The 23,874-nt window shown below is 40.0% G+C and overlaps 2 protein-coding genes and 1 long non-coding RNA gene across 4 annotated transcripts; 1 reads left to right on the top strand and 2 right to left on the bottom strand.

Moving 5' to 3' along the window:
* Positions 1 to 423: 423 nt before the first annotated feature.
* GTF3C3 (general transcription factor IIIC subunit 3) lies at positions 424 to 17,113 on the bottom strand. Of its 2 annotated transcripts, XM_042041517.1 has the most exons (19): positions 16,943 to 17,113; positions 15,805 to 15,907; positions 14,560 to 14,756; positions 14,058 to 14,181; positions 13,363 to 13,554; positions 12,927 to 13,092; positions 12,230 to 12,377; positions 11,129 to 11,201; positions 9,998 to 10,084; positions 8,882 to 8,985; positions 8,111 to 8,282; positions 7,463 to 7,665; positions 6,788 to 6,889; positions 5,760 to 5,895; positions 4,875 to 5,112; positions 4,322 to 4,512; positions 3,563 to 3,687; positions 2,153 to 2,305; positions 424 to 1,177 (listed from the first exon to the last, which is right to left on the bottom strand). In XM_042041517.1, the coding sequence occupies exons 1-19, from the start codon at positions 17,039 to 17,041 to the stop codon at positions 1,055 to 1,057; spliced, it is 2,736 nt and encodes a 911-aa protein (XP_041897451.1). In that variant the 5' UTR covers positions 17,042 to 17,113; the 3' UTR covers positions 424 to 1,054. The 2 variants fall into 2 exon arrangements, with proteins under 2 accessions (XP_041897451.1, XP_041897453.1); XM_042041519.1 differs by lacking the exons at positions 424 to 1,177; positions 2,153 to 2,305; positions 3,563 to 3,687; positions 4,322 to 4,512; positions 5,760 to 5,895 and having other exon boundaries at positions 4,986 to 5,112.
* Positions 16,627 to 23,443, top strand: LOC121670792. Its single transcript, XR_006018267.1, has 2 exons — positions 16,627 to 17,008; positions 22,720 to 23,443. It is a non-coding gene; the product is annotated as an uncharacterized LOC121670792 (long non-coding RNA).
* On the bottom strand, positions 17,513 to 22,589 carry CUNH2orf66 (chromosome unknown C2orf66 homolog). The gene is given in 5 exon segments (XM_042041524.1): positions 17,513 to 17,824; positions 18,806 to 19,006; positions 19,853 to 19,995; positions 20,463 to 20,487; positions 20,489 to 22,589. Coding segments are annotated over 4 exon segments (399 nt in total). The 5' UTR covers positions 20,537 to 22,589; the 3' UTR covers positions 17,513 to 17,824; positions 18,806 to 18,823.
* Positions 23,444 to 23,874: the final 431 nt, after the last annotated feature.

Raw genomic sequence — 23,874 nt, 5'->3', positions numbered from 1 at the left:
GCACTCTGACCTGCTTCAGCAGAGCTGTTCACCACCTCCTCTGTGATCCATGGCACTACTGTTTCTGTGGGACTGATACATGTTATTTGTGATACTTGTTTAGTATAGTAGGGAGAAAAGTCTTGCGTGCCTCTGGAGCCTAGGGGTAACACAAGGACACTCTGGAATTGTCTCATTCTGCTCCTCCAGAAATTTGGCCCTAAACTGCAATTTATATGGTAGGACTCCAGACTAATTCAAGAGCCTCTCTCCCTTGAGGCAAATGGCTGTTCTGAGGACAACGGGGTTGGCTGAGCACACCAGCAAAACTAAACAAACCTGAGCTTCATTAAATTGTGCTGCTGAAAATTAGGTGTATGCCATATGGCTTTAGGTTTGTCCTATTCAGTAGGATATATGTTAGCTGAGGATAAGTAAATATCATTAACTTCAGAATTTTTATTAACAAGTTCAGAAAAATAACAAAAGTCACATTGATTTCAGTAGAACAAAGATCAATCCCCTTCAAATACAAAAACTGCTAGGAATATGAACTCCTAGACAATTCTGAGTATTTTAAAGATCCTGAAATACTCAATTCTTCATCCTCTAGGATGGTTCTATATTATTGTAACTTAATGCTGCACATTAAAAAACCCTCATCACCAGTGCATGTGGCTTCTTCAGCAACCTCACTGGTAATGAGTTGAAATACTGCACATTGTACATTTCCCTCCCACCCCCAAAAAGCCCTCAGCAAATCACTCTGGGCCTCAGTTTTCACTGTCTGACTCTATATACAAGACGGAATATTAGTTTAGAGAGCAGTGCACCAAAGGAGAAGATCTAAAAGCAGCCACTCGTGAGCATGTCAGGGGTGTGCTCAGAATGCCCAGTTCCCATCCACATGTGGTACAGTGCAAATGGCAGAACCAGAAGTCCACAAAGCCACAATACAGCACCAGCCACATCTCTGACTGTCTGCAGAAAAAGTTGTACTTAAAACCAGCTTCCCCAGCACTGCATAATGCAAAGGTCAATCCAAAGGGTATCAATTCCACCTGCACAAACCTCATCACACAACTGCATAGGTATACAACATCTTCTGAGCCATTCTGGTGTTCCCACTGCTCTGGTAAATGAGCGACAAGTTAAAGGCAGTATCTCTTCTCAGGTCTGTCTGATCGGTTTCTATTCCCTGTAAAAATAATTATTAATAAAAGTTATCAATATGCAAAAACAGTATAAAACTGAAACATGAGTAGCCATTACAGTGCAATCAAATTACATATTCATGGCTAATAAAGGCTTTCAGCTGTATGGAAACAGAACAAGTATTACTTGTGCTCTCCCTCTTTAAGGAGTTTCACATCATGTTGTTAATCACCTAAGTTATAAAATTATACACTCAGAACATTAGCTGTTAGTTAAATAGCCAGCTCATAAACCCAGGAAACTACTACCTTAATTTGTCTTTGCATGCAAAGTATTTGTTTCTCCAACCAGAATGTGAATACTGCCTGCATCTTTTACATGGTCACAAGACTGCTGCTCTGAACTCCCAGGGCTGACTAACACAGCTCTTACTTTAAAACCCTGCCCGTTTTCTAAACACACTTGCAATGTTTCTACCTACCCGTGCCACAGCTAGGCAAAAACTTTCTCTCAGACCAGACTTCTAAATGTATGACATGTCAATTAGGATTCAATACAGATCAATTAGAATTAAACCATGGCTCAGATGCAATTAGGCATTCCTAATACTGGTCCATCTTGCTCCAGCATGCTGTTTTATAGCATGGGTGAGTATATAACTTCCAGTTATATAAATTATAATTTATTATATAAATTATAACTTCCAGTTATAATTTATTGCATGTAATATATAGAAAAGTCAGCTACTTAATCAGGTAAAGCTGTTTAGCAATCCTTTTTGCTGCTGCTTCAGCCTGTGAGTAAATCCTTCAAGATTCATAAAACTTTGAACTTAACACATGCTTAAATGTATTATCAGGTGACAATGAGATCTGGGCTTCCAACAACAAGGAATGAAAGTAGAAATTGAAGGAGATGCATCTACACAGATTTTAAGTGTAAAATCTTATTATGACTACGAAATTCTTCACATTTACCTGACTTTATTCTCTGTCCATAACTTACAAAGTTACAGTACCTCTAAGGTGAGGGGAGGAAGTTCAAGTACTCTTTGGTAATAGTGGATGGCCAGGTGCAGCAATCCCAGCTGGTGCAGGCCACGGCCGAGGTTGTAGAAAGACTCCTGACAGGGTCCGCGCAGGTCCAAGTAGCGGTGAAGGAAGGAGAATCCCTGTAAGAGAAATCGAGCACACAATTTTTTCCTCCCCTCCCGTGCATTTTGTTTTGTTACCACTTTGGAGTGTGATGATTCTGTTGTAAATAGAGGACCTTCTTTCTAGGGACCATGTTGGTAATCAGAGAAGGTACCTCCTTCAATAGAAGGAATTAGTTCAGACACAAGCAGCTAATGATCATAATTTAGGTCATCAGTAGGTCACTGTGGTTGAATTACTAATTAACTACCATAGCAGCAAGAAATGATGTAAAATCGCTGAGTATAGTAAGCAGGAAATGAGGAGAGCAGAGAACTGTATTGCCAGGGGGTAACATAAATAGGACATTGTTCAAGTATGCTGTAAAGGGAGAACAGGGCAGGCCCTTTAAGAAAGGGAGGCTGGTTACAGAAAAAAAAGTGGATAAAAATACTAAAATTAGGCCAAAGTTTGCAAGTTCAAAATGTCTTGAAGTTGGACATGGTCATAACTGGTTTTGTATTAGAGTAGTTGGGGACCTGTAGCTTTTGTCAAGATCAGTGCAAGCTTCAGTCTTTCAGCAATTTCAGAAGACACGAGAGCCCAGGATCCTCATCATATTGCGCTGACTCTGAGCTCAGCAGCTACAGGAATTAAAAGGTATTTCAAGTTAATGAAAATACTTGGTGGAAAGTAGAGGAAATTACTTTCAAGATTCTGTTTGGGAATACTCAGTCCGTGGTTTGTAACTGGATCTTGCAGATGAAAAGAAAAATGCAAATAAGGAAGCTGAAAATTTGAGGATAGCCTAAATTGGAGCTTACAAGATCTTTACAAAGAGAGCTGTAAGAGGCACCTAAAAGTGGAAAAGGAAGACAAGGGAAAAAAATCCACTTTCTAAGCCTCTAAAATTTACTTCAACAATGCAGTGTATAAGGCATATCTACGAAGGGCATGTGGCATAGATTCCACTCTACAGCAAGGCAGGCCAAGAAAAATTTCAAAGAAAATCCAGATTACAGCCACCAAGAAATCAGTAACATTTTCACAAACACCTGGCAGCTGTTAACATCAATGTGAGTAACAAGCTACCTTTACCCATAAGGAGAGGAGGTTCAGATGGTGTAACTATAGTTCAAAAGCACATTCATCTGTGCTCATGTTTTCCACTTCCCTCTTTTGAAATGCCATCTTAATTATGAAAAATTATTTAAACAGAGTGTGTTGTAGCCATAACCATCTGCAAGATACAAAGCCAGGAAACACTGTGGGTAACAATAATCACACTGCCTCACCTGTACTAGAAGAGCATGCCTTTTCAGCACATATTTCTGAGAGGCCATGTGGATGAAAGTCAGGCCAATACAAAGACTGTACAAAGGCTCGTCTGGGTTTGCACGGAACGCTTGCACATACTGACCTAAAACCAAATAAATGAATCAAGATGTTGGTTGTGAAAAGCATTCCGTAAGAATTTAAGGGCAAGAGAGAAATCTTTGAATTAGAAGTGTGAACTAAGAAAAGAAACAGTTTAATATACCTACATCAAAATACACAGGAAAAAACAGGGAATAAAATTGTGTATTTTCAGCACCCACTGGATTCTGAAGGAAGAATGCAGATTGTGATGCAAAAATGGAAGCAGAAAACAATCAGACACAGGAGGCACACAAGGTCCTTGCTGGGATTTAAATGTGACATTTGGAGGGCTTGACTGAAAGCCATAGGTTTACTTCAAAGGCTTGCTTAAAACATGCAACCAGCTGTATTTGCTGTTTAAATTGGGCTGGTTCTGTCCTTATTATCATCATTAGCCTCCAATTATCTTTGCAACTTAGTTGTATTTGCAATGTGCGCTAAACTTGAAACATGCCAGCTTAATTTTTATTAGCAAAATTCTTCAGCAATGCTCTGATTTGTGTACAGAATAATTAAAGCACCAGACTAGCATTGTGAACCTATAATTTTCTGATGAAAAAAAACCCCCCGATCTTTCTCTTTTTATAAACTTTCACTTGTTCTATTTGTTGATATTAGAACATGAAAGATATTACCAAGAGCATGCTTGAAACTGCCAGACACAAAGGCATTGTGCCCATTGAGGACACACAGCACATGATTGTCAGGATTTTTCAGCATCAGGCGGAGACAAAAGCGGTGGTGACGGACATCCTGAGACTGCATAGTGACTTGATTGAAGATGTTCCACAGCTGGGGCTTATTGACATTTTCCATTACCATGATTCTACAGAATGAGAAGTATGCCAGAAATTAGTAAATGCTATGTAGTCAATACTGTAATTTTCAATAAAATCTCAGTAGTTCAGGGAAGATTACGAAGAACAGACACTCAAAGAGAAGGTCAGTGACTGAGGCAAAGATGAGAGTGAAAACCAGAACCAATGGTTCTGGCCAAACCAATCAACCAGCCTATTCCATTGTGCATTTCTGGAATGTGAGGCTATCAGAAAGCTCCTTCAGTTTCTCTCTTTTAGCCAAGGCTGAAAAGCATCAGCCTGCCCCCTCCAGCAGTATCATCGGAAGTATGACTACAGCCTCAGTGGAGGCAATTACAGCACAGGCTGCTCTGCCTTCTCAGTAGCACACCTGATATAGTTGTAAGCTTTTCTGAAGTTCTTGTCCAGAATTGCAGCAGAGAGCCCAAAGTACTCCAGCTCCTTGCGCTTTTGTCTATCCTCGTAGAATGAGTAATATTCCAGTGAGGAATCCACAAGTAGCTCTGCCTCCTTGTACCGGGAGAGGTCACACAAGGCATAAATAGCCTTCAGGAGGAGGTTCCACCAGTCATCTTTTGTCAGAACGCTTGTGAGAACAGCAAAAATTGCTAAACATATTGGAGCCAGAAAGTTGAGAAAAATCAGAAGAAATATAAATTTTTACAAAATAGATGCATACATCAAACTGGTATTTTCAAAGACGTTGTAGCACTAAGAGCTAATATGAAGTATTTACTTTTTCTCAGTTTAAGGGCAGTTTGTAGAACTCCAGCAAAAACCACAATGTGGGAACAAAGGGCAAACAATACACCCAGTTCAAGCTGTAAACATACTACATGAATGCAATGAAGTTACTCTCCCTAATTTATCAAGCAGCGCTTAAGAACGTGTAGTCTGGCTCAAGTAAGCCTGGGCCAGCTAAAAAAAAATCACACCACCTTTAAAATATATTTGTATTACGTTCTAGATTTGAGTGTATGGTATTTGCCCTGAGGAGAATGTTGGCCCACAAAATCTCTAGAGGCCCTTCTCAATATGAATTATTCTGTTATCTTACTATTTTTCTCTGAATGGGGACTGTTCCCTTAAGACATATTATCTTCCGTTTTGCTGCCTTCTTTGCCCTAGAAATAAAGCAATGTTAACATGAACTGCATGGATTTAGCATGCAAAATAGTAACATTTCTATCATTTTTCAGAACTATGGAGTTCACCTTGTTGCTTTGTTTTTAATAAACAATCTGTGATTTGTTACCTTTTGCATCGCAATTTGCTGTCTCTTGGTCATCATTGTCAGAAATTTTATCCCTCGACACCTTAATAAGATAGAGGTGTCTCTCTCCAGATTTGGAACTAGATATCAAACACACTTGAGCTCTGCTCATTGCTACCTAGAAACAAATTTAAGGGCAGCATTTCAGATTACAATATAACATCCTACGACAAAGGCAGCTTTATGGCCAATCCATCTTGCTCATGTTGCATCCCAAAACAGTCTGTGACACCACAATACAGCAAGATCACGAGAGAGAACATTCCCAACATCATCTCTGCCTTGTCTCTTGCTGCAGTGTGAACTGGGCTATGCAAAAGCAAGATACAAACCCTTTAAGCTACTTAAAAAGATTTCTCCTGGGATTGGAACATCCCTAGGCATATTGAAATCAAGACTCTTTGCACAGAGGTATAAGAAGAACAATGCTTTTCTCTATCAGTTTCAGACATATGTGAATAGTCAGCTATTCAACCAGTATAATACAATAGTCAAGGTGCTGAGCAGGTGGATAAAATGGAGGTCTAAACAGTCCCTTCACTCACTCCCTATTTAAAAATAAACAAAAAACAATTAACACAAAACCACCACCACTGTATTAACTGGCTAAACAAATTCTTGTTTTGTCATTTATCACAAGAAAATAAGACAAAAAAGAAATTAAAAAGAAAATTCTTGAAATAGAAGCCAGTATTAACACCTCAAAAAAGCTCTGTGCTGAGAGCTAAAAAGGCAAGAAGCAGCTTTAGAATTCAGTGGGCTCTAAGTACACTGAGAACAGGGAGTTGAAGTCACTCTATCAATTATACATACAAATAGTCCTCTGTTCTAAACACTACAGGCGGAACACCAGTACTGCAGGCTAGCTGCAAGATTACTAGCTAACAGGATTATGAAACCATTTACATATGAAAGCCCACTAGCTTTCCTCCTGAGTTCATCTGTTGTTTGTCTTGACCCAAGTCACAGCTGTCCAATTGCTTACAGTGCAGCTGGAAAGACTGGCTTACCTTCAGCAGCATTGCCAGCATTGTGAGCAACGTGTCAATGTAACCATACATTTTGCCTTGGGAATACAACAGTGTGGAGCGATGGAGAAGTAGCTTTAATTCCTGGACAACAGTGAACATTATTATTCAACCTCTTGCACAGAGAGTGAGTTTACAAAACAAACAATTTTGACTCAGTACTAATAGGACTGTAAAAGCTTCCAGAAAGCTGTAAGAATCTGTAGCAGCAGGTAAGCTTTCCCTAACTGCTCTCAGGAGTTACTGTTCCAAATTCTCCAATTTCAGAGAAATTTGGCATAACTCTTACCTATGGTGAAGGTGCTTCTAGAGAGGGGATTCAGAACCTCTGCTTACAAAGAGGCCAAACCATGTAGCTCACATGTACCAACTGCTGATCAACTTGATGTAGAGTGAGTGGTGTCACAACTGACTCTCGGTGGCCAAAAGCTTGTGCGTTGCACAGGAGTTATCAGGTGGGACAGGGGAAATGCTGAGGGACTGGTCATGGAGAGTGTCAGGAGCACGTGTCCCTGATGCTGTAATGAATCAGTCACTCTGCAAGCTCACCATGGGGAAATAAGTCTGAATCCCTGGTCCTATGCAGACATCTTGGACTACTAGCACAGTTTGGCAGGATAATATATCCTAAACAGAAGCACAGAACACTTTGCCCACCTGCTGTGCAGCATTAGCATCCTGAGCCAGTGTATCTGGGTCATACATTGGTTCCAGAGCCTCCAGAGCTTTCTCAGGTCGGCCCAGCTGCTGCTGAAGTGTTGAAAGTGAGATTCTTGCATCAAGATGCAAAGGAGCAAGATCAACAACCTTGGCATAGCTCTCTGCAGCACGCTCCATGTGTCCCAAAGCCTTCAAGCACTCTAGAAATACCATAAACAACACAACACACTTAAGTGGCAGAAAAAGAAGATTTCAAAGTTTGCAAGTAAGTTAACATACCTTTTTAGTAAAACCATCCAAAACATGTATTTTTAACTGAAAATATTCAGATATATGCACTATGTAGCCACAGTTTCACTTCAAACATCAGTTGATACACAATGACATGCAGAATAGACGCTGCTTCACTTACATGAACACGAACTACTTTTAGCTGACGTAAATTTCAGTGTATATGAAGACCAAAAAAATGCTATGCTTGACAGAATTGTCATGATAAACTTCAATTATAGCTCTGCAAATACCAGTTATCATTCAACAGTCAATCTAAAATTCCTGTGATCTTGGATAAAGGTCACTGGATATGCTCAGCATTGTATTATCATCTCTCAGTCCCCCATGTTCAGCAGTCCTGCCTCTTCTCACCCGCGTGCCGAAGCCACACAACAGCCAGGTTGTATCGTTCTGAACAGACAAGGGAACTCAGGAGAGGCAGTGCTGAGTTGTATTCTCCAACATCCAAAAATGCCTCTGCAACATCCAAATACAAGTCACCCATTTCTTCTGGATTTTGTTCCACCAGAGTAGTCAAAAGAGGCTTAAAAAAACCATACAAACACTTAAAGCACAAATAATCATTGAGAACATTTCTTTAAGACATGGTTATTGGAAGCTTACATTTTTATCCAATGATTTTTATTCTATTTGCATTCTGAACAATACTTCCTTTATTTAAATGTTAGTTTAGAAGTGAAAAATAAAAGATCTGAAATTCAGAATTCCTGAAAAAGCCACATTTTTCTATTCTAGATGTTTCACACATCCAGTGGGTTAAAGTGTTCATCAGTGAGGAGTGTCCTTTAAGAAAGAACAGTCTTCACATTTACTATGGCTTTAAAACAAAGTGAAAACACGTTCCTTAGTGTTCAACAACTTTGCAACGTGGTCCTGGGCCTGTCACAGCACACAGGCCATGACTTACTGTGCTTTAGTAGTATTTCCACTGGAGGCATAATTTCTAAGGACAAAGATATTTCCTCTGCTATTACAGGCCTGTGAGATTTCTCTCTTGGTGGGAGAGAGAAGCAAAAAATCTCCGCAGCTCCCTCAACCACCTCAGTCTATGAAAACAGGAAGAATTACTTGCTTTTGTAATTTCTTAGAACATTCCCCCCTTCTGAGTTGGTTTCCACTTACACTGAGTGGCTCCAGGATGTTCAAGTGAATCAAGCACACCATCAGCTTGACTGTGATGTCTATGGGAACACCCTCAGGTATGCAGCAGCTGACCTTCTCCACAGCTGTAACAAGATAAAGAATTTCATTCTGAACTCAGAGGCTTTAACAAGCACTTCACAAGTACCACATCCCCTCCAGGCCATGTTCAGTTCCACTGAAGAAAATACTCTTATCAACTCTAGCAAGTGTTTGTCTCCCCTTCTTTTTCTCCTCCTCTATCTTTTCCAAGAGTTGGAGCAACGTCTTCCTGCTGACTCTGAGACTAATAATTCCACGTGAGGTACCAAGTGCTGTCAGTCTGCATCGGCTTCAACAGCAAAATTCCACAGGATGTGCTTAGACCCTTTGCCTACTTAAGAGGTACTTGCTTAATAAAGCTTTCCTTTAACAATTTATGCACCTGTACCCTCCTTGTTTTTTGTTGAAGGAAATGCCCTGTATTAAGGTTCTTGTTCTTGCTAAGCTAAGTCCTGTGTACCAGGCACTGCCTGAACACATTGTTAAACACATCACCTATAGAACTTCACACAACAGGTAGGCTGAATGCAATCTGATCAGAATGCAAACATGAGGCACAGTAGTTATCCATGACAATACCAGCAAATGAAAGGTCACACAATAGAATTCCATTATCATAGGCCCTTCACACAGAGCCATGACATCTCCTTAATTCCTGTTTAAGATCTCCTTCACTTCAGTGCTTACACCAGACATTCAGAGTGATTGCTAGAACCTGAGAAAACTGTGATTTCCAAACTAAGGTTTCCCTTTTACCTCCTACATCCCATTACTGCAAATCACACCATGCAGACTAATTCATCATTCTCTGAACACTGTAATACCCAGCACAAGGGTCACTATTCACCTACTGATATATTTTTACAAAATGAAAAGTGTCTGGCTGGGTTAGAAGAAAATCCTGAGTAAGGGAAAAATGAAAATACAGAAGAATCCTTTTCTGGATGAAGCCCTGTTTCTGTGTTGCTACAAATCTCCCAGCTGTTATATGATTGCAAGCTGGTTCCTAAACATACATTCACAGACTTGTATGAAATTAAAAATTAAATTACTTACCTGGAGCACTGGATTCAGCAACTGGATGACTTTGGTCGTCAGTCACTGCCTCCTGGCTTTCCTGAGTTTCTACCGCTGCACCTGTATCTTTTTTTAAAGATTATCAGATTAACCAGTAGCACCAGCTAAGCCAACAGTTACTTGCTTTTGAATCCATAATTGATTGGCAGCTTACTCTGAAAAGTGGACTGGGTTTTTCTTGGTTTGGTTTGGGGGTCTTTTGTGTTGTTATGCTTATTTTTTTTTTTTAAGGACAGCAGAGCAGGAAGCAATTATAAAAGTTACAAAAGGTACAAAGCAACAGAGGGTGGAGAACCAAGCTCTATTTTAGAAGCTTTCTCTTAACCACCTGCACACAGGAGGTAACTTGGAAACCCTGTGTTCTAATTCCTAGACTCATTATAGATTCATTTCTTATAAATTACCTGCTGAAAGTCTCCATCAGGACAGTTGTTCATAAATCAACTGTATTTTTACCTGTTCAATCAAAGCAGAAAGCCAACAGAAATATCTTAGATCTATATTGGGTTTGAGTCAGATTGCTGAAACAATCACTTTAATCACAGAACAGACTGTCTGCTTACAGAGTTGGTGTGCTGTGTCCATTCTACAGCCTAAATAAGTATTTTCAGATGAAATTACTTTCATAAAGTAGGTTTCTCAAAGACAACCTACTTCATTAAATTACAAGTTAGTATGCCTAGATTTCAGTTAGATGATTAGTAACAGATGCAGGATATATAAAGAACATTAGTCTTAGGTCAAAGGTTGATATTCTTGAGTACAGTTGCCACTAAACTCATCTTTTTAACTTTTTTTTTAGAAGCTATTTAGCTGGTAGAAATAGCTGGTCTGATGTAAACACTCAGAGGAATGTTTAGAACTTTAAAAGGCCTCCAGTTGCCTGGAAAGCCGTCCTTGTCTTCAATGAGTCAGCAGGGCTACGTGGACACCAGAGTAACTTCTTACAGCAAACTGACGTTATGCCATGTAACTCACTAAGAGTACCCACAAGTTTCAATAGAGAAAAGCCTGTCAACAAGGCAGCAAAATATACCCAGGAGCTGAAAAGGTAAAGGAAATATATCACATGAACTGCAGGGCCACAGTAACAACTTGACAGCTACTTACCCTTTTTCTCCTCAGTTGCACTTTTTTCTGGTACTTTTTTTTCAAGTACAATTCCTGTAAAATCTGTAATAACCTAAAACAGAAAAGTAACTTGGATCATTTCAAAGATTTAAAGCACAAATGGAGCAACCAGCCCACACGACAGTTTTAGACATCACAGAAGTTATCAGAAGAGAAGCTGCATTCATCTACCCAACTAGAACCTTCAAAAAGAAACAGGAAAACAGTTCTGTGACTACAGTTCTACTCCATTAATAAATGCGGTAGCTAAATACTGTCTACATAAAATTGACTGAATGATGTTTAAGGAGGAAAGAAGTACAAAAAAAGGGTCAGAGGAATTATTTGCAAGCTCATGACATTGTGCTCTGACAGAGAGAGAACTGAATAAAATCTAAAGGAGGAAAAAAAACCCCAAAGTAATTTAATATCAGCAAATAAAAATGTTTACAAGAAGAAGTCCCAACTTACAGGGTCTTTTCAATCTATCTTGGAAAGTATGACAATGGCCAAATACCAACATCTTCCCTCTCAAAGCCACATCAAAGCCAGTTGGAAATACGCCTCAAAAGTGAGAATTAACAAATTTGGAGCAGATAAGCAATCTTCTCCAATTCCTGATGCCTTAGAGTCAAGATGTATTGTCTTTCTGGAATGTATCCTTAGTGCTTAATGCACAAATTATTAGTTGTAACACAAGTCTGCCAGATAAAGCACAACAGTCTGAATTTGAACCTTCAAAGCATTCAGTGTCATGATTTTAACCTTCCACTTAGAGAATGACCTTTGCTGGTATTACTCACAAAACCAGCCTGAAGGTCTCTGGCTACTAAGATTCCGTCCACTATAGAGAAGGAGCGGAAGGATCCTAAAATTTTAAACCTCAAACAACATACAAGTCTATTGCCTCTCAATTTATTAAATCCATCCATTAATTTAGATGCTAATTACTACAGAACTAGTAGCAAGCAGTCTGTGTCTGATGAGCTCTATCTTTATAGAAGCAGGACCCTATTTCAGCACTGCAGGAACATGAACTATCTGTTCTGGCAGGCAAAGAGGTGCCGAAAATGACACTCAAAGGCACTCAGCTGTCCGTACCGCCAGAGCTTTGTCGTACTGCTTGGAGGAGATGTACAGTTCAGCTGCAATGTTAACATCCTCCATGGACACAAGGCTCTGGTGTTTGGTAAAGGCCTCTTCTACTATCTCAATAGCAGAGGTCACATCATTGGCTTCATAGTAACTCCTATAAAACACAGATAAGAGATACCAGGTGTTTGACATAACTGACAATATGTATTTTGAACAGAAGCAAAAGGATTCTCATATTTCTCTTATTTTTGCTTATTAGCAAAGATTTTCATTAGCAAGTGGATGTTATAAAAGACAGTGAGAAAGGCGGGGGTTTCCTTTCCTTACAGTTGCTGACAATTTTTACATATTTCAAATAATTAACAATTCTTTTCCTCCCCTATTTGTTAGGACATTACTGCAGTTCTTGTCACAGTCTCCCCCACTGGAGCCAGGCATCAATCATGTACCACATTAACCTGGTTTCAGAAACCTTCACTAATAATATTGTTATAATACATATCCTTGCATTTTTTGGTACATTTCACAAACTCGAAGATCAAAAGACCTTAAACTGTTTTGAAACAGGCCAATAACAGCTTTCCACAAGAAATGATACAAAGTAGTTAACAAGGTAGTAAAGTCTACTGTGGGAGAGCTACACACTTGAAGCACCAGCCTCCTCTGGGCAAAGCAAATCCCAGTGTTTGCAAACCCAACTCACTTGGCCATGTCTCGGGCCAGCTGCATGAAGCGTTCCCCGTCAGAGGGAGCCAGGAGGTTCAGGATGCGCCGGTAGCCATCCATGGCCATCTTGTGCTCCCCCAGCTGCTCGTACAGGCTGGATCTCTCCCACAGGTAGCGCACATTGGTCGGGTCATATTTCAGAGCTACAGAACAAGCAGCAGCATATGAGAAGCTTAGGAAAAGGCCATAGTGCATTTCACATTCATTTCCTTGATTCATATTAATGGACATGCACAAGGTTTTTGCAAGGACATCCTATATTACAGATTCATTAATCTTTTATCAAAGTCCAGACAGAGGTATCAGAATCTTAGCACCCTGAAGCAAACTAAACTAGAAAGGAGAAGAAAACAAAATTATTGCCATTAGCACCTAGCATTAATTTTAAATTATTAAAATGTTTGCTACACTACCTTTTGTGTAGCAGAAAACAGCCTGTTTAATATTGTCCTGCTCCAGCGACATTTCTGCCAGTCTAACCCACTCCTCAGTATTGCTAGGATTTAAGTGAGCTGCAATCAGTCCAAACTGTAGTGACTTCTCCATATCACCCTGGTCTTCATAGATCATGGCAAGAGTGGAAAATGGCTCGTGAGCAAGAGGAGCTGTGAAAAGACAAAAAGAATGACTAAGATTTATTGTTTAAAATCCACACTGGAAACACACAACTTTCTCAAAGAACAGGTATCAGAATTATATAAAACACTCACATGTGCTGTTTAAATTCAGGAAAAACTTGCAGACAAGTTTCTGATTCACTTCTATAAATTATTTAACAGCCTGACTGAATCTAACAACAACCACTTATAATATTATTCTACACTGTAAGTCATGCTGATGCTTATACTCTGCATCTACAAAGACAATAAAAGCAAACTCTGTAAAGCTAAGCCAAGGCCCAGGCCTCTGCAGAACTGGGGTGCTAGTTCCTTTTTATAAGCAAATAAATAAAGGAAATGCACCACTTATTCTTAATTCTGCTCCTTATACCCTGACTTTGCTTGTACTGTTTATTTTCATCTTCAGTGAAGCCACACTGAATCCTCCTCCTGCACATAGAAATTTCACCCCATCCTTAAAGCCCAAAAGTTTGCCCGTTCTCCCATACCTTGCCGAATGATTTCCATGCACATCAGAATGGCCTCCTCACGCTCTCCTCGAGCGAACCTGATGTTGGCCTCTCCCATCAGACCCCTCAAGGCACGAGGAAGTTTGCTGCGAGGTCTTTTCTCCTAAATGGAAAAGGGATGCTATTTCTGCCCAAGGTTAAGTTGTGCCCAAATTCAGGAGACATCCTGTTGTGCTTAACACCACCTAACACCAAGCTGTTTAAGTACTAGTGATATTAAATGACTGACCAAAAGACTTGCTAATGTTGGTAGTTTTCTGACACTGGAAAAACTGGTTTCATTATTTCTGAAAGCTTTCAAACAGTAAATTACAGCGATTTTATGAAAACCAAGGACAGCATAACAAACATCAGCATAAGCAGGATTATCCTACATGGAACAATTTTCAGGTAAATTTCTCAGCAAGCAGCTAAAAGTCACACAAAGTGGCATTTATGGACAGGAGACACAGGGAAGTTACATGAAAGTTTAAATACTTGCTTTCATCATTTTCTTGGTCTCTCGATTAAGAACCATCTCCAAAACGAAAACATCTCCAGCTGTAGGCTGCTCAGTAGTTTCTTCTTCCTCTTCTTCTTCTTCTTCCTCCTCCTCATCATCCTCCTCCTCTTCATTTTCCCCAAGCATGGATGCAAAGACCCGATGAACAGATTTACTGACCCCATCTGCTGTTTCTCCTGGTTGAGAAAGAAGCAAAATAGGTTTACGATATAATGAAGAGGACATGCTGCTTATCTGGATAAGTGCAGAGAAAACAGCAGCCCACTTGAAGCAGCTATTCTGTAAGAATGCTGCCTGCAGAAATGCAGAAAAACTATTAGCCGCCTCTTTGGTTTTAAAGCTCTGCATTACTCATCACCAGTGCTTGGTATAGCCCAGCCTGTAAGATCTTTTGATATCAGAAATGAAAGCATGGAGGAACACACAGAATGAAGCAACAGTTTAATCAACATTTTTCTCAATCCAGAAGATTAAGCTATTTTCAAGCACTGAGCTGGCTGGCTGCTTCTTTTCAGCTGAAGAGGCTGTAAGTGAGCAGAGAATTCTACTACACAACAATCCAGCAACCAATTTTTAGAAGTAATTTAAAACGAGATCTTGCAACCATTCCATCCATGACAAGTGTAAATGCAAAACCCAGATTATTTCTCTGGAGAAAGAACAGAATTCTTTAAAATAAACAAGAAAATTATGCTAAGTACTTGGAATAAATATGCTTAATGCATGTATATTTTTTAAATCTCATATTTTTTATTTACAACTTCTCATTATGAAGTTAACCCAAGGTTATAACTGTCCACAGATCTATATGCAAAACTCCAAATATACAGGGCTCAAAGGTTTGAGCTGGGGGATTGGGCACCTAAAGATTTGATAAAAAAGTAACGACAGTATCAAGTTGGGACTGAAAAACAAATCTATCATGTACTGCCTGCACAGGAGAGGGACTTGGGGACTACACCTGGGTTCATGTTGTTTTTTTCAACTTGGGTATATTTGGTTATTCTTATTCTGACTTGGATATTAAGCATCTAAACACAAGGCTTTTCTTCCCCTGCCCCTACCTAAAAAAACCTTATTCATTAATTTAATCTCCCTTTTATTTCAGTCCCTTCAGAGACCAGAAGGGGAAAAATGGAGCCAGGTTTTTATGAAGTCAGTTCTCAAAGAGCAAATGCTTCCAATGCCTTTTCAAATACGAACGATTATGTTACAAACATCTACCGTCAGTTTCATCCCGACTTTGGGATTTCCCAGATGCTTTTCTGGATGAAGATGGAGCCTCTACATCTTCCTCGTTTTCCTCAGCAGATGCATTTTCTCCCTCCTACACACACCAACAATATCAGTTAGTAGCTTTATAGTACAACTCATTTTTATTTCCCCATATATTTACAGTGACCATTTGGACCATGGCTTTCCAGCCTTTGTACCTCCAGTGAAACAGGTGGGATAAGCATGGTATTTTGAAGCAAATAAAACTTGCTTTCAAGATATTTATATTCTTATCAATGTGGGGTGACTCAGATGGTGAATGTTCACATTAGTTTTAACTGAAGAGACCAGTCCTTTGCTTATTTGCCATTATAGAGAGGTAAGATGACATGGTTGACTGTATTAGGGGAAAAAAAAAAAAAAGTTATGTGTGACAAATCCTTCCAGAAGCCTGTCTTTTTAAACACAAAACAAAATATCAAAATTGCACTCATTAATCCGGTAAGAATGCTGCCCTAGGATAATACTTATCCCTCCATGACAGCTGAGTTCTGCTGAATTTGCTCTCTGAAGACCAAGAAATGCGGAAATTCAGTACCATTTTGACACAAAGGTAGCAAAGTTAAAGTAAACTGCAACACTCCGACAAATCATACAGATTTTCTCTTAATAATACCGCCTGCATACTGCCGGACACAAAGCTATGTCTCCCTATATTTACTGCTGCCACAAAGTCAAAGGAGGAGCCGCACTGGCTCTTCCCCTTAGACTTCACACAGATGCTGGCGGGGGAGCTGTAGCAGATAATCCGGAGGAGTTCATACCCAAACCCGCTCCTTGCTCCGACCCAAGCACCGATTACCCGCGGGGCGGGCGGCGCTGCCCAAGCGCTGCCGGGGCCGGCGCCTCCGCCCACAGCGGCGGGACCGCAGCACCGCGTCCCGGGCTCTCCGCACACACCGCCTGCGCTGCCGCCATCTCACCGGGACCTTCCTCGTGATCTGCACACAGAACTTCGCAGCTACGTGGCCTCAGAAGCAGAGAGCGTCAGCCCCCCCCCACACACACAGCGGCGGTCCGTGCCCTGCCAGGTGCTGTCATGAGGGTGGCGGCCGGGCCGTGGGGCGGCCAAGCGGGGCAGACTCACCTTTTCGCGGCTCTTGCGCTCCTCGCGACGCTGCTCGAACTCCTCGAAGGAGATCTTCCCCTCCAGGTACTCGATCAGCTCCGGGCTGAAGCCCGACATGACCCCGGCACGGCTCGGCCCGGGGGAACCCTCTGCGGGAGGCACCGGGTCCGTCCCGCTATGGCGCCCGCCGCAGCCCGCGCCCGCACGCGCGAGTTCCGGGCGGCGGGTGCCGCGCTCGCCGCCTGTGCGGGGCCGCGCCCTGAGGGCGGGGGCGGGAGGAAAGGGCCGGCAGCGAGCGGGGCAGAGCGGCTGCTATTGCCTCGGAAACTCCACCGGAGAGGGGCTGTGTACCTGCACCCACAGACGGGGCAGTTCTGACCGGGGCAGAGCGGCTGCTATTGCCTCGGAAACTCCACCGCAGAGGGGCTGTGTACCTGCACCCACAGACGGGGCAGTTCTGACCGGGGCAGCGTCAGAAATGGGCGTGCGGGGCCGCGGTGGGGCACAAGCAGCCGGAGGGCCGCCAAGAAAGGTGTTGTATCAAAAGAGGATCTGAAAAATCGTCACAGAACACCTTGGGACATCTCGTTCTAATAAACGGAAAAGGAACATTTATTTACCAGCTTTGAACAAAGACACTCGGCAGTACTTAAATGCACGCTGTTGCACTCTTCATTTATTCACACTTAAGCACAATTCTGCTCACAAACTCTAGTAGCCAAAGCACACACATTTGTCAATAGACAGAATCTGTGCTCATTACACCAGGACACCAGGTTCCATTGGTAGAAACGGTGACAATAAAGAAAATTTTGAAGTGTCAGGTAACAGTTAGAAAGTCAAAGCAGTAAGATTTTGCTGTGAAGGTTTACACTTGGCCTGGAGTTCTGAAGTTAATGCCTGAAAAAGACAAAAAAAAATATGTGAGACAAATGCAGAAATAACCATCTGCAACCAAGGTATGGTCCAAACCAAGACATGAAAACACCAGCTGAACCTCTGTTCCCAAAACAGTTCTGTACACTGAAAAGAACTGCCATGACCATCCTGAATTATGCAGGACAAAGAACTTCCAGCAATCCTTTTCTCACTGCTACTGGGACTTAGAGTAGAGCATCCCATCTGAATTCCCTTTTCATTTATTTTTCATGCACAAAATACACATTCTACGGTGCTTTTTTCCTGGCATAAAAACGCAGCAAAAAGAGAATTTACTATTAAAATTTGAGTGCAGTCTTTATTATCGTTCATGATATGAAGAAAAATGGAGCTTCAATTTTGATTACAAGAAGAGGAGGAGTTAAGCAGGCTGAGAACAGGACAGAGCTGGAAGTCCTAAGCTGAATATTGAGTACAACTTATGCACTTTAAGATACTCAGCAAATCACCAAAATGCTTAGATTTAAATCTTACTGAAATTCTTAACTATTTGTAAACCAGAAGAAAACACTATTTACCTTGAATGTAAAAGATAATATATGCTTTGTTAGTGCAGTAACTTATGTCTAAATTTTCTTAATATACATATATCACAAGAAACCATTAATCTCAATTTATAATCTGTTTTCAATTCCTTACATAAAACCTGCACCCCCTATTATCTGTACATTTTTAGAATTCTCCTCCATATGAAGGAGGGGGGAAAAAAGAGAAAACAAAAAATCATGGTCTATATAGATTTGCACAAGCACCATGTGTTATTTTATCTAAGTGGTAATTACCTTGTAACTCTGCCTCAAGAATTTTAAAACCCACTTCGGGTAAGGGTTAAGGTACTACATTTTTAATTCCTTCTGAGAAAAAAGCTGCTTTTACACTTCAGTCAGAATCTTTCTCTTGGTTACACATAACAACATTAGAGCACGAGGCATCCTCTTTTACCTTTGTCAGCAGAATCTTTCAGCCTTTGAAATCATTCTGAAAAGATTTTTTCCTTTCTTCATAATCTGCAAATGCAGAAGCAATAGGATCTGAATAGAACATGACAGGCCTTGGTCCTTCATTGTTCACAGTGAAAGTAGCTGGGAACTTTCTGAGATCAAGACCCCTGCCCAAGAAGTAAGCCTGGAGAGTTCTGAAAAACTGAACATATTGCAGATGTGAAAATAGAGCATGACCAATGGAGATTAATTATTTCTACTGACACAAATTAGATGTAGTATTTGTTCCTTTGTGGGATGAAATCCTCTATTCTGATCATAAACTGATACAGTGTGGGCAACCTAATTCAGACATGTCCACTCCATCCATGGCTTGCACATCTTATGTGAAGTCAAAAAACCAGCAACTGTTTGCAGCTCATTTATGCTCCCCACTGAATCACAGGGGTTTGATATAACTGCATCCCTTGTAAAACAGGCACAGCCAAACCCCTGCTTAGAGCAAACAGACAGTTCTGTTAAACATTCCTCTAAGAGTCAGCAACAGTGGGCAATTGATTTGAAATTTAATGCTTCTTAAAACACTGAGGAAAAATTACAGGAAACTGATTCTTTCCCTTCACAAATTCTTTTTAAGACTGTGTAAATGTTCTCTAAGTGGTATTTTTGTAGCTGTCAGATGCAAACTTATTTGTACTTCCGTAAGATGAAACAACATGCAATCAGAGCACACATTTGAAAGAAACACAGTAATCATTCCTCTTCTGTTTCATAAAACAAGTAGCTGCATAATCAAAATAATTTTTTTAAAATGAAAGCTTCTGGGTGGAGATACAAGGAAGTTTTATGCACTACTGTGCTCTGAGAATGCCTCCTCAGTTAAGGGGCACATCTTGACTGAGGAATGGTTATTGACTATACAAAGTGCACAGTTCCTGACATTACATCTAATGGGCCCCTCTTGTCTTTAAATTTAGAAGATGAGGAGTCTCTTGATGGAAAACAAAAAAACACATAGAGCTTCAGCTCACTTGAAACATTTCCTCACCAGGTCTCTGTTTCTGGTGTTATCAAGAGGCTTCCATTTTTCTTCTGGTTGGAAAGGAGCACTCTTTGCCAACCCTCTCACAGCCAATACTGTATATAGACCCAGGAGCAGCACTTTCCACATGCTGCAGATGAACAGACTGTCTGTAAGAAGGACAAACAGACACTCCTTAAACCTCACAGAGCTGTCACTGTAAACACGTAAATCCAAGGAAAATCTGCCTACTGCAGATTACATGCATGTACTTGGAAGAACAAATTATTCTAAACAAGTGTTTCCCATACCAAAGCTCTTTCTAGACACTGGACTCTCTTCTGAGGGACTAGTACAACACTCAACACAAAATATTACATTTGTAAGTTTATTACATACAGCCATTTTCAGTGGCTAATACAACATCAGAACTCTGTGTGCTCCACGGAGAATGCAAAAATATGGCTCAAAATCCAGAGAGCTCAATTTTTTAAACTGCATTAAATTTTACTACATATAATAATATGTGCAATGGTATTTAATAAAGCCTGGTCTAATATACTAGACACCCATTTCACAACTTGACTCAGGGGAGAAAAGAAATTCTCCCTCTCACATTCTTTAAAATAGAGCTTACCAGGGAATTTGGCTTTGGCTTGCCCCCTTCTTGCTTGGTCTCCTCGTAATCTGTGAACAACCTGATCTCTGCATTTATATTTCTAGTAGACTGTGGGTGGGTGTCAATGACGTTAGCAGGAGTTCAAAAATACAGTAATGATTCCATTTCCATCCATGACATAAAGACCCTTGAGAATTTCATCCCTGATACTCTTCAGACCTGTTGCTATCGAGCAGGGCACTACAAATTCCTCCTAATCCGTATTGCAGACAAGTGGTGGTAGGCATATAGTAAGTTTAAAACCATTCCCAGGAGAAATAGCACAGCTCTATCAAAATATTATTTTTAATTAAAAGTAATTAGCCATATCTCTAGAATGGTGACTAATGGTTTTAAAGAAAATGAGATATGGATCACTTTCTTGATGCTGGAAAAAGAGAGAGAAAAGTAATGTCTGTTTCAATATCCAAAATCATAACATTTTAATGGAAGCATTGCTTTCCTACCCTGATTTTATCAGCAATTAATATCCTCCTGTCACACTGGAAACTAAGGCAAAGGCTGCAAGCAGGACTCTGCTAATTTATCTTGGCCTTAGTGCATAGCATTCTTCATATCAGAGCTGCTCATATTTTTTCTTTATAATTTCACTGCACTCTTCTCTCCACTATATAGATGATACATGACTTAGTATCACATAAAATATATCCCGAAATAGACATGTTAAAATTAAAAATATTTGGCCATTACCTTACTGCAGAGTACAGATGTTTATTTCTGACTAGAAACTTTACATTTTTCTTTGGTTTAAATTTTGAAAGCAAAATAAAAACCTACCACCCCCCTTCCAGGAAGGTGAAGTTTTGGACATCCAAACATCTTTAGCAACACAGTAAACAAAGTCCTAGCAGTGTTATCTGCATGACTACAGTAGTATATAAAAATTCAGGACAATTTATCCAGCTTATTATTCTGCAGATTTGGATTTTAAAAAAATCATACACACAAAAAATCCATCAAGCACCATCAATTATGTTTTGTAACACTCAACTTCCAGACAATGAGTCCACTAAGAACAGAGCAGTAGCAGGAGAATAACTTGTAAAAAGGCAGGCCTCAGCATAAGGGAACTGTCTTTGTTGATCTTCTAGGTAGATATTTATTTCAGCCAGAAGTAGAAACATGCTCCCGTAGAGAAAATGACAGAAAGGAGAAAAGGCATGATTTACAGTTTGGGATTAGATTTTAGTTCCTTATTTAACTTTGAAAAGAGGGGGGTGGGGGGGACAGCCAGTTTTCCTCTACCTGTTTTTTTCCTCCTCAATTAATTTATTCCTTTGATATCTTTACAAAGACCTCGGGGATATGCAGTATATTCAGACAGTAAAACATACTAAATTCATCTGCAAATATGCAACAAGCTATATTACTGGAGGAACTTAGGCAATTTGGGTGACTCATGAAGTATGCAGATACGCAAGAGATACAATTAGCATATATTTTCTGTGAGCTGTCTAAAAGAAAAATCCTTACACACTTGTATTGTTGTGTCCTGAGCTAAAAGCTTTGAGAAACTGTCGGAGCTAGAAGTCTGTTTAGACCTAGTGCTCATTTTAATGTGGGGGTTGGTCTTCTTAAAATAATTTCAATTCTTTTCTTCAGAGAAAGTCAAATATAAGCAGAACACATTCATATTAAAATACTACTAGTATGCTTACACCAATTGAATGAAATTGCATCCTCCTTTGAGAACCGTAGCTAAGTTTAACAAATGCTGTCAAAGCCAGATGTCAACGTGCTCCCTTTTTAATGCAACCATATTTAAGCATCAGGTTTTCTTGATAAACATCTTCAGTAAATCAAATCTTTTCAAAGTGTCTATACTGATTATATAACCTTTCTGGCACAGTAAGTAATGTTCATGTATGTTTGAATGACACTGCCCTGAAGATGAAAATACTCATAGCATTGCTTGCTCAGTTCCATGCAATTCATCTCTAAAAGGTAAAAATTTAAAATATACTAGTTTAGCTGAGACAAGTTTTATACATATGATGCTCTATATAAACTGTTCACTAAATAAAATATTCACTGAAGACTTTGACTTTCATTGCATCTCCTGTTCACGAGGCCTAAGGTGTTGGAGTTAAAATACTGAGTCAAGCTTCATCCAGTATGATCTTTATTGCATGCTACTTGAGATGTGAAGGAAGCACCTGTTAAAGTACTGCTCCAACCACAAGGTTTTTGTTTACTACTTTTATTTTCTGCTTAGAATCCCAAGTATTACAAGTTAGAAGGAAAAGCACCAAACTGCTCCACATGAGTACCTGAGCCAAGACTAAAGGCAAACGTTGATCACAACACTCATCAGCGTGTTTGTACAACAGCAGTACAGGTAACACAACACTCCACAGAGCAGTACTGGTAAGTGGCACTTTTTGTGAATTACAACCATTTGTACCAATGCAAGCACGTTGGAATAGCATACAAAAATATACAGAAGTGTTTATTTAGCAGGGGATTTACTATACAGTGTACTCTAAGTCATGCACACTTAGGTAAAAAAAAAGACAAATAAAAAAAGTTGAAGTACACACTGCAGACAGGGAAACCACCAAACAAAATAGGAATATCCCAGAGTAGCTCCCAGTCAAGTTGCCCTCAACTACAACAAAAAAGTACCACTATCTAAATGAGTTTTTAAAGAGTATGAGATTTCATCTTTCAGCAATTTCAACATTATCTGAAAATATCTCCAAGATTTTCTCAGCATCTCACAAGACAAGGACTTTGCCAAAGCTTATGATACATGGCATGATGTGTAAGAACTTAGTTATAAACATTTTAATAAGCACAATCATTTGCTATAGCATTACTCAAACATTTATAGATAAGACCCTGTCAACATCTCTAAAAACCTGTAAATATTAAGAGTTAGTTCCATGTACAACATCAGATTTATGGTAGCTACATAAGAACTGAAAACAGAAGAAGAGTTAAAAACATGTAAGACAGATGCTTGAGAAGCAACAGATTTTTCTCAAAATCATATATGTTTTCTTCGAAGTTTTAAGTCCTTTTACAACCAACAAATCCTTCCCTCCCCCCTAATTACCCGAACCAGGTATTTTGGCCAACGTTATCGCATCTTTGTGCTTGAAAAAACAATTAAAAGGTAAATGGGGAATCAAACAGTTTTTCTTGAGTTATCATGACACATAAAGGCCTTAAAGACAGTTCTACCTTCTCGGGGGTTTCAATACTAGAATATTCCAGTGGCTAGAAAAATCACCAATGGCTAGGATTGCTGAAACATCATCACAAAATAAAAAGTGAGGTGACTGGAATGAGTTTTACAAGTCCTAAGCCAGCACACTGAAGGAAGCAGCAGGGAAGACACAAAGATAGCACGTTCTGTGTTGTGCCA

The sequence above is a fragment of the Corvus kubaryi genome, unplaced genomic scaffold, assembly GCF_017639235.1.
Source record: "Corvus kubaryi isolate FWS band 111438036 unplaced genomic scaffold, C.kubaryi_AGA036_p1.0 37396, whole genome shotgun sequence".
Classification (NCBI taxonomy): Eukaryota; Metazoa; Chordata; class Aves; order Passeriformes; family Corvidae; genus Corvus; species Corvus kubaryi.
Note: the sequence above shows the minus strand (reverse complement) of the source record. Positions and strands in the feature narration are given on the sequence as shown.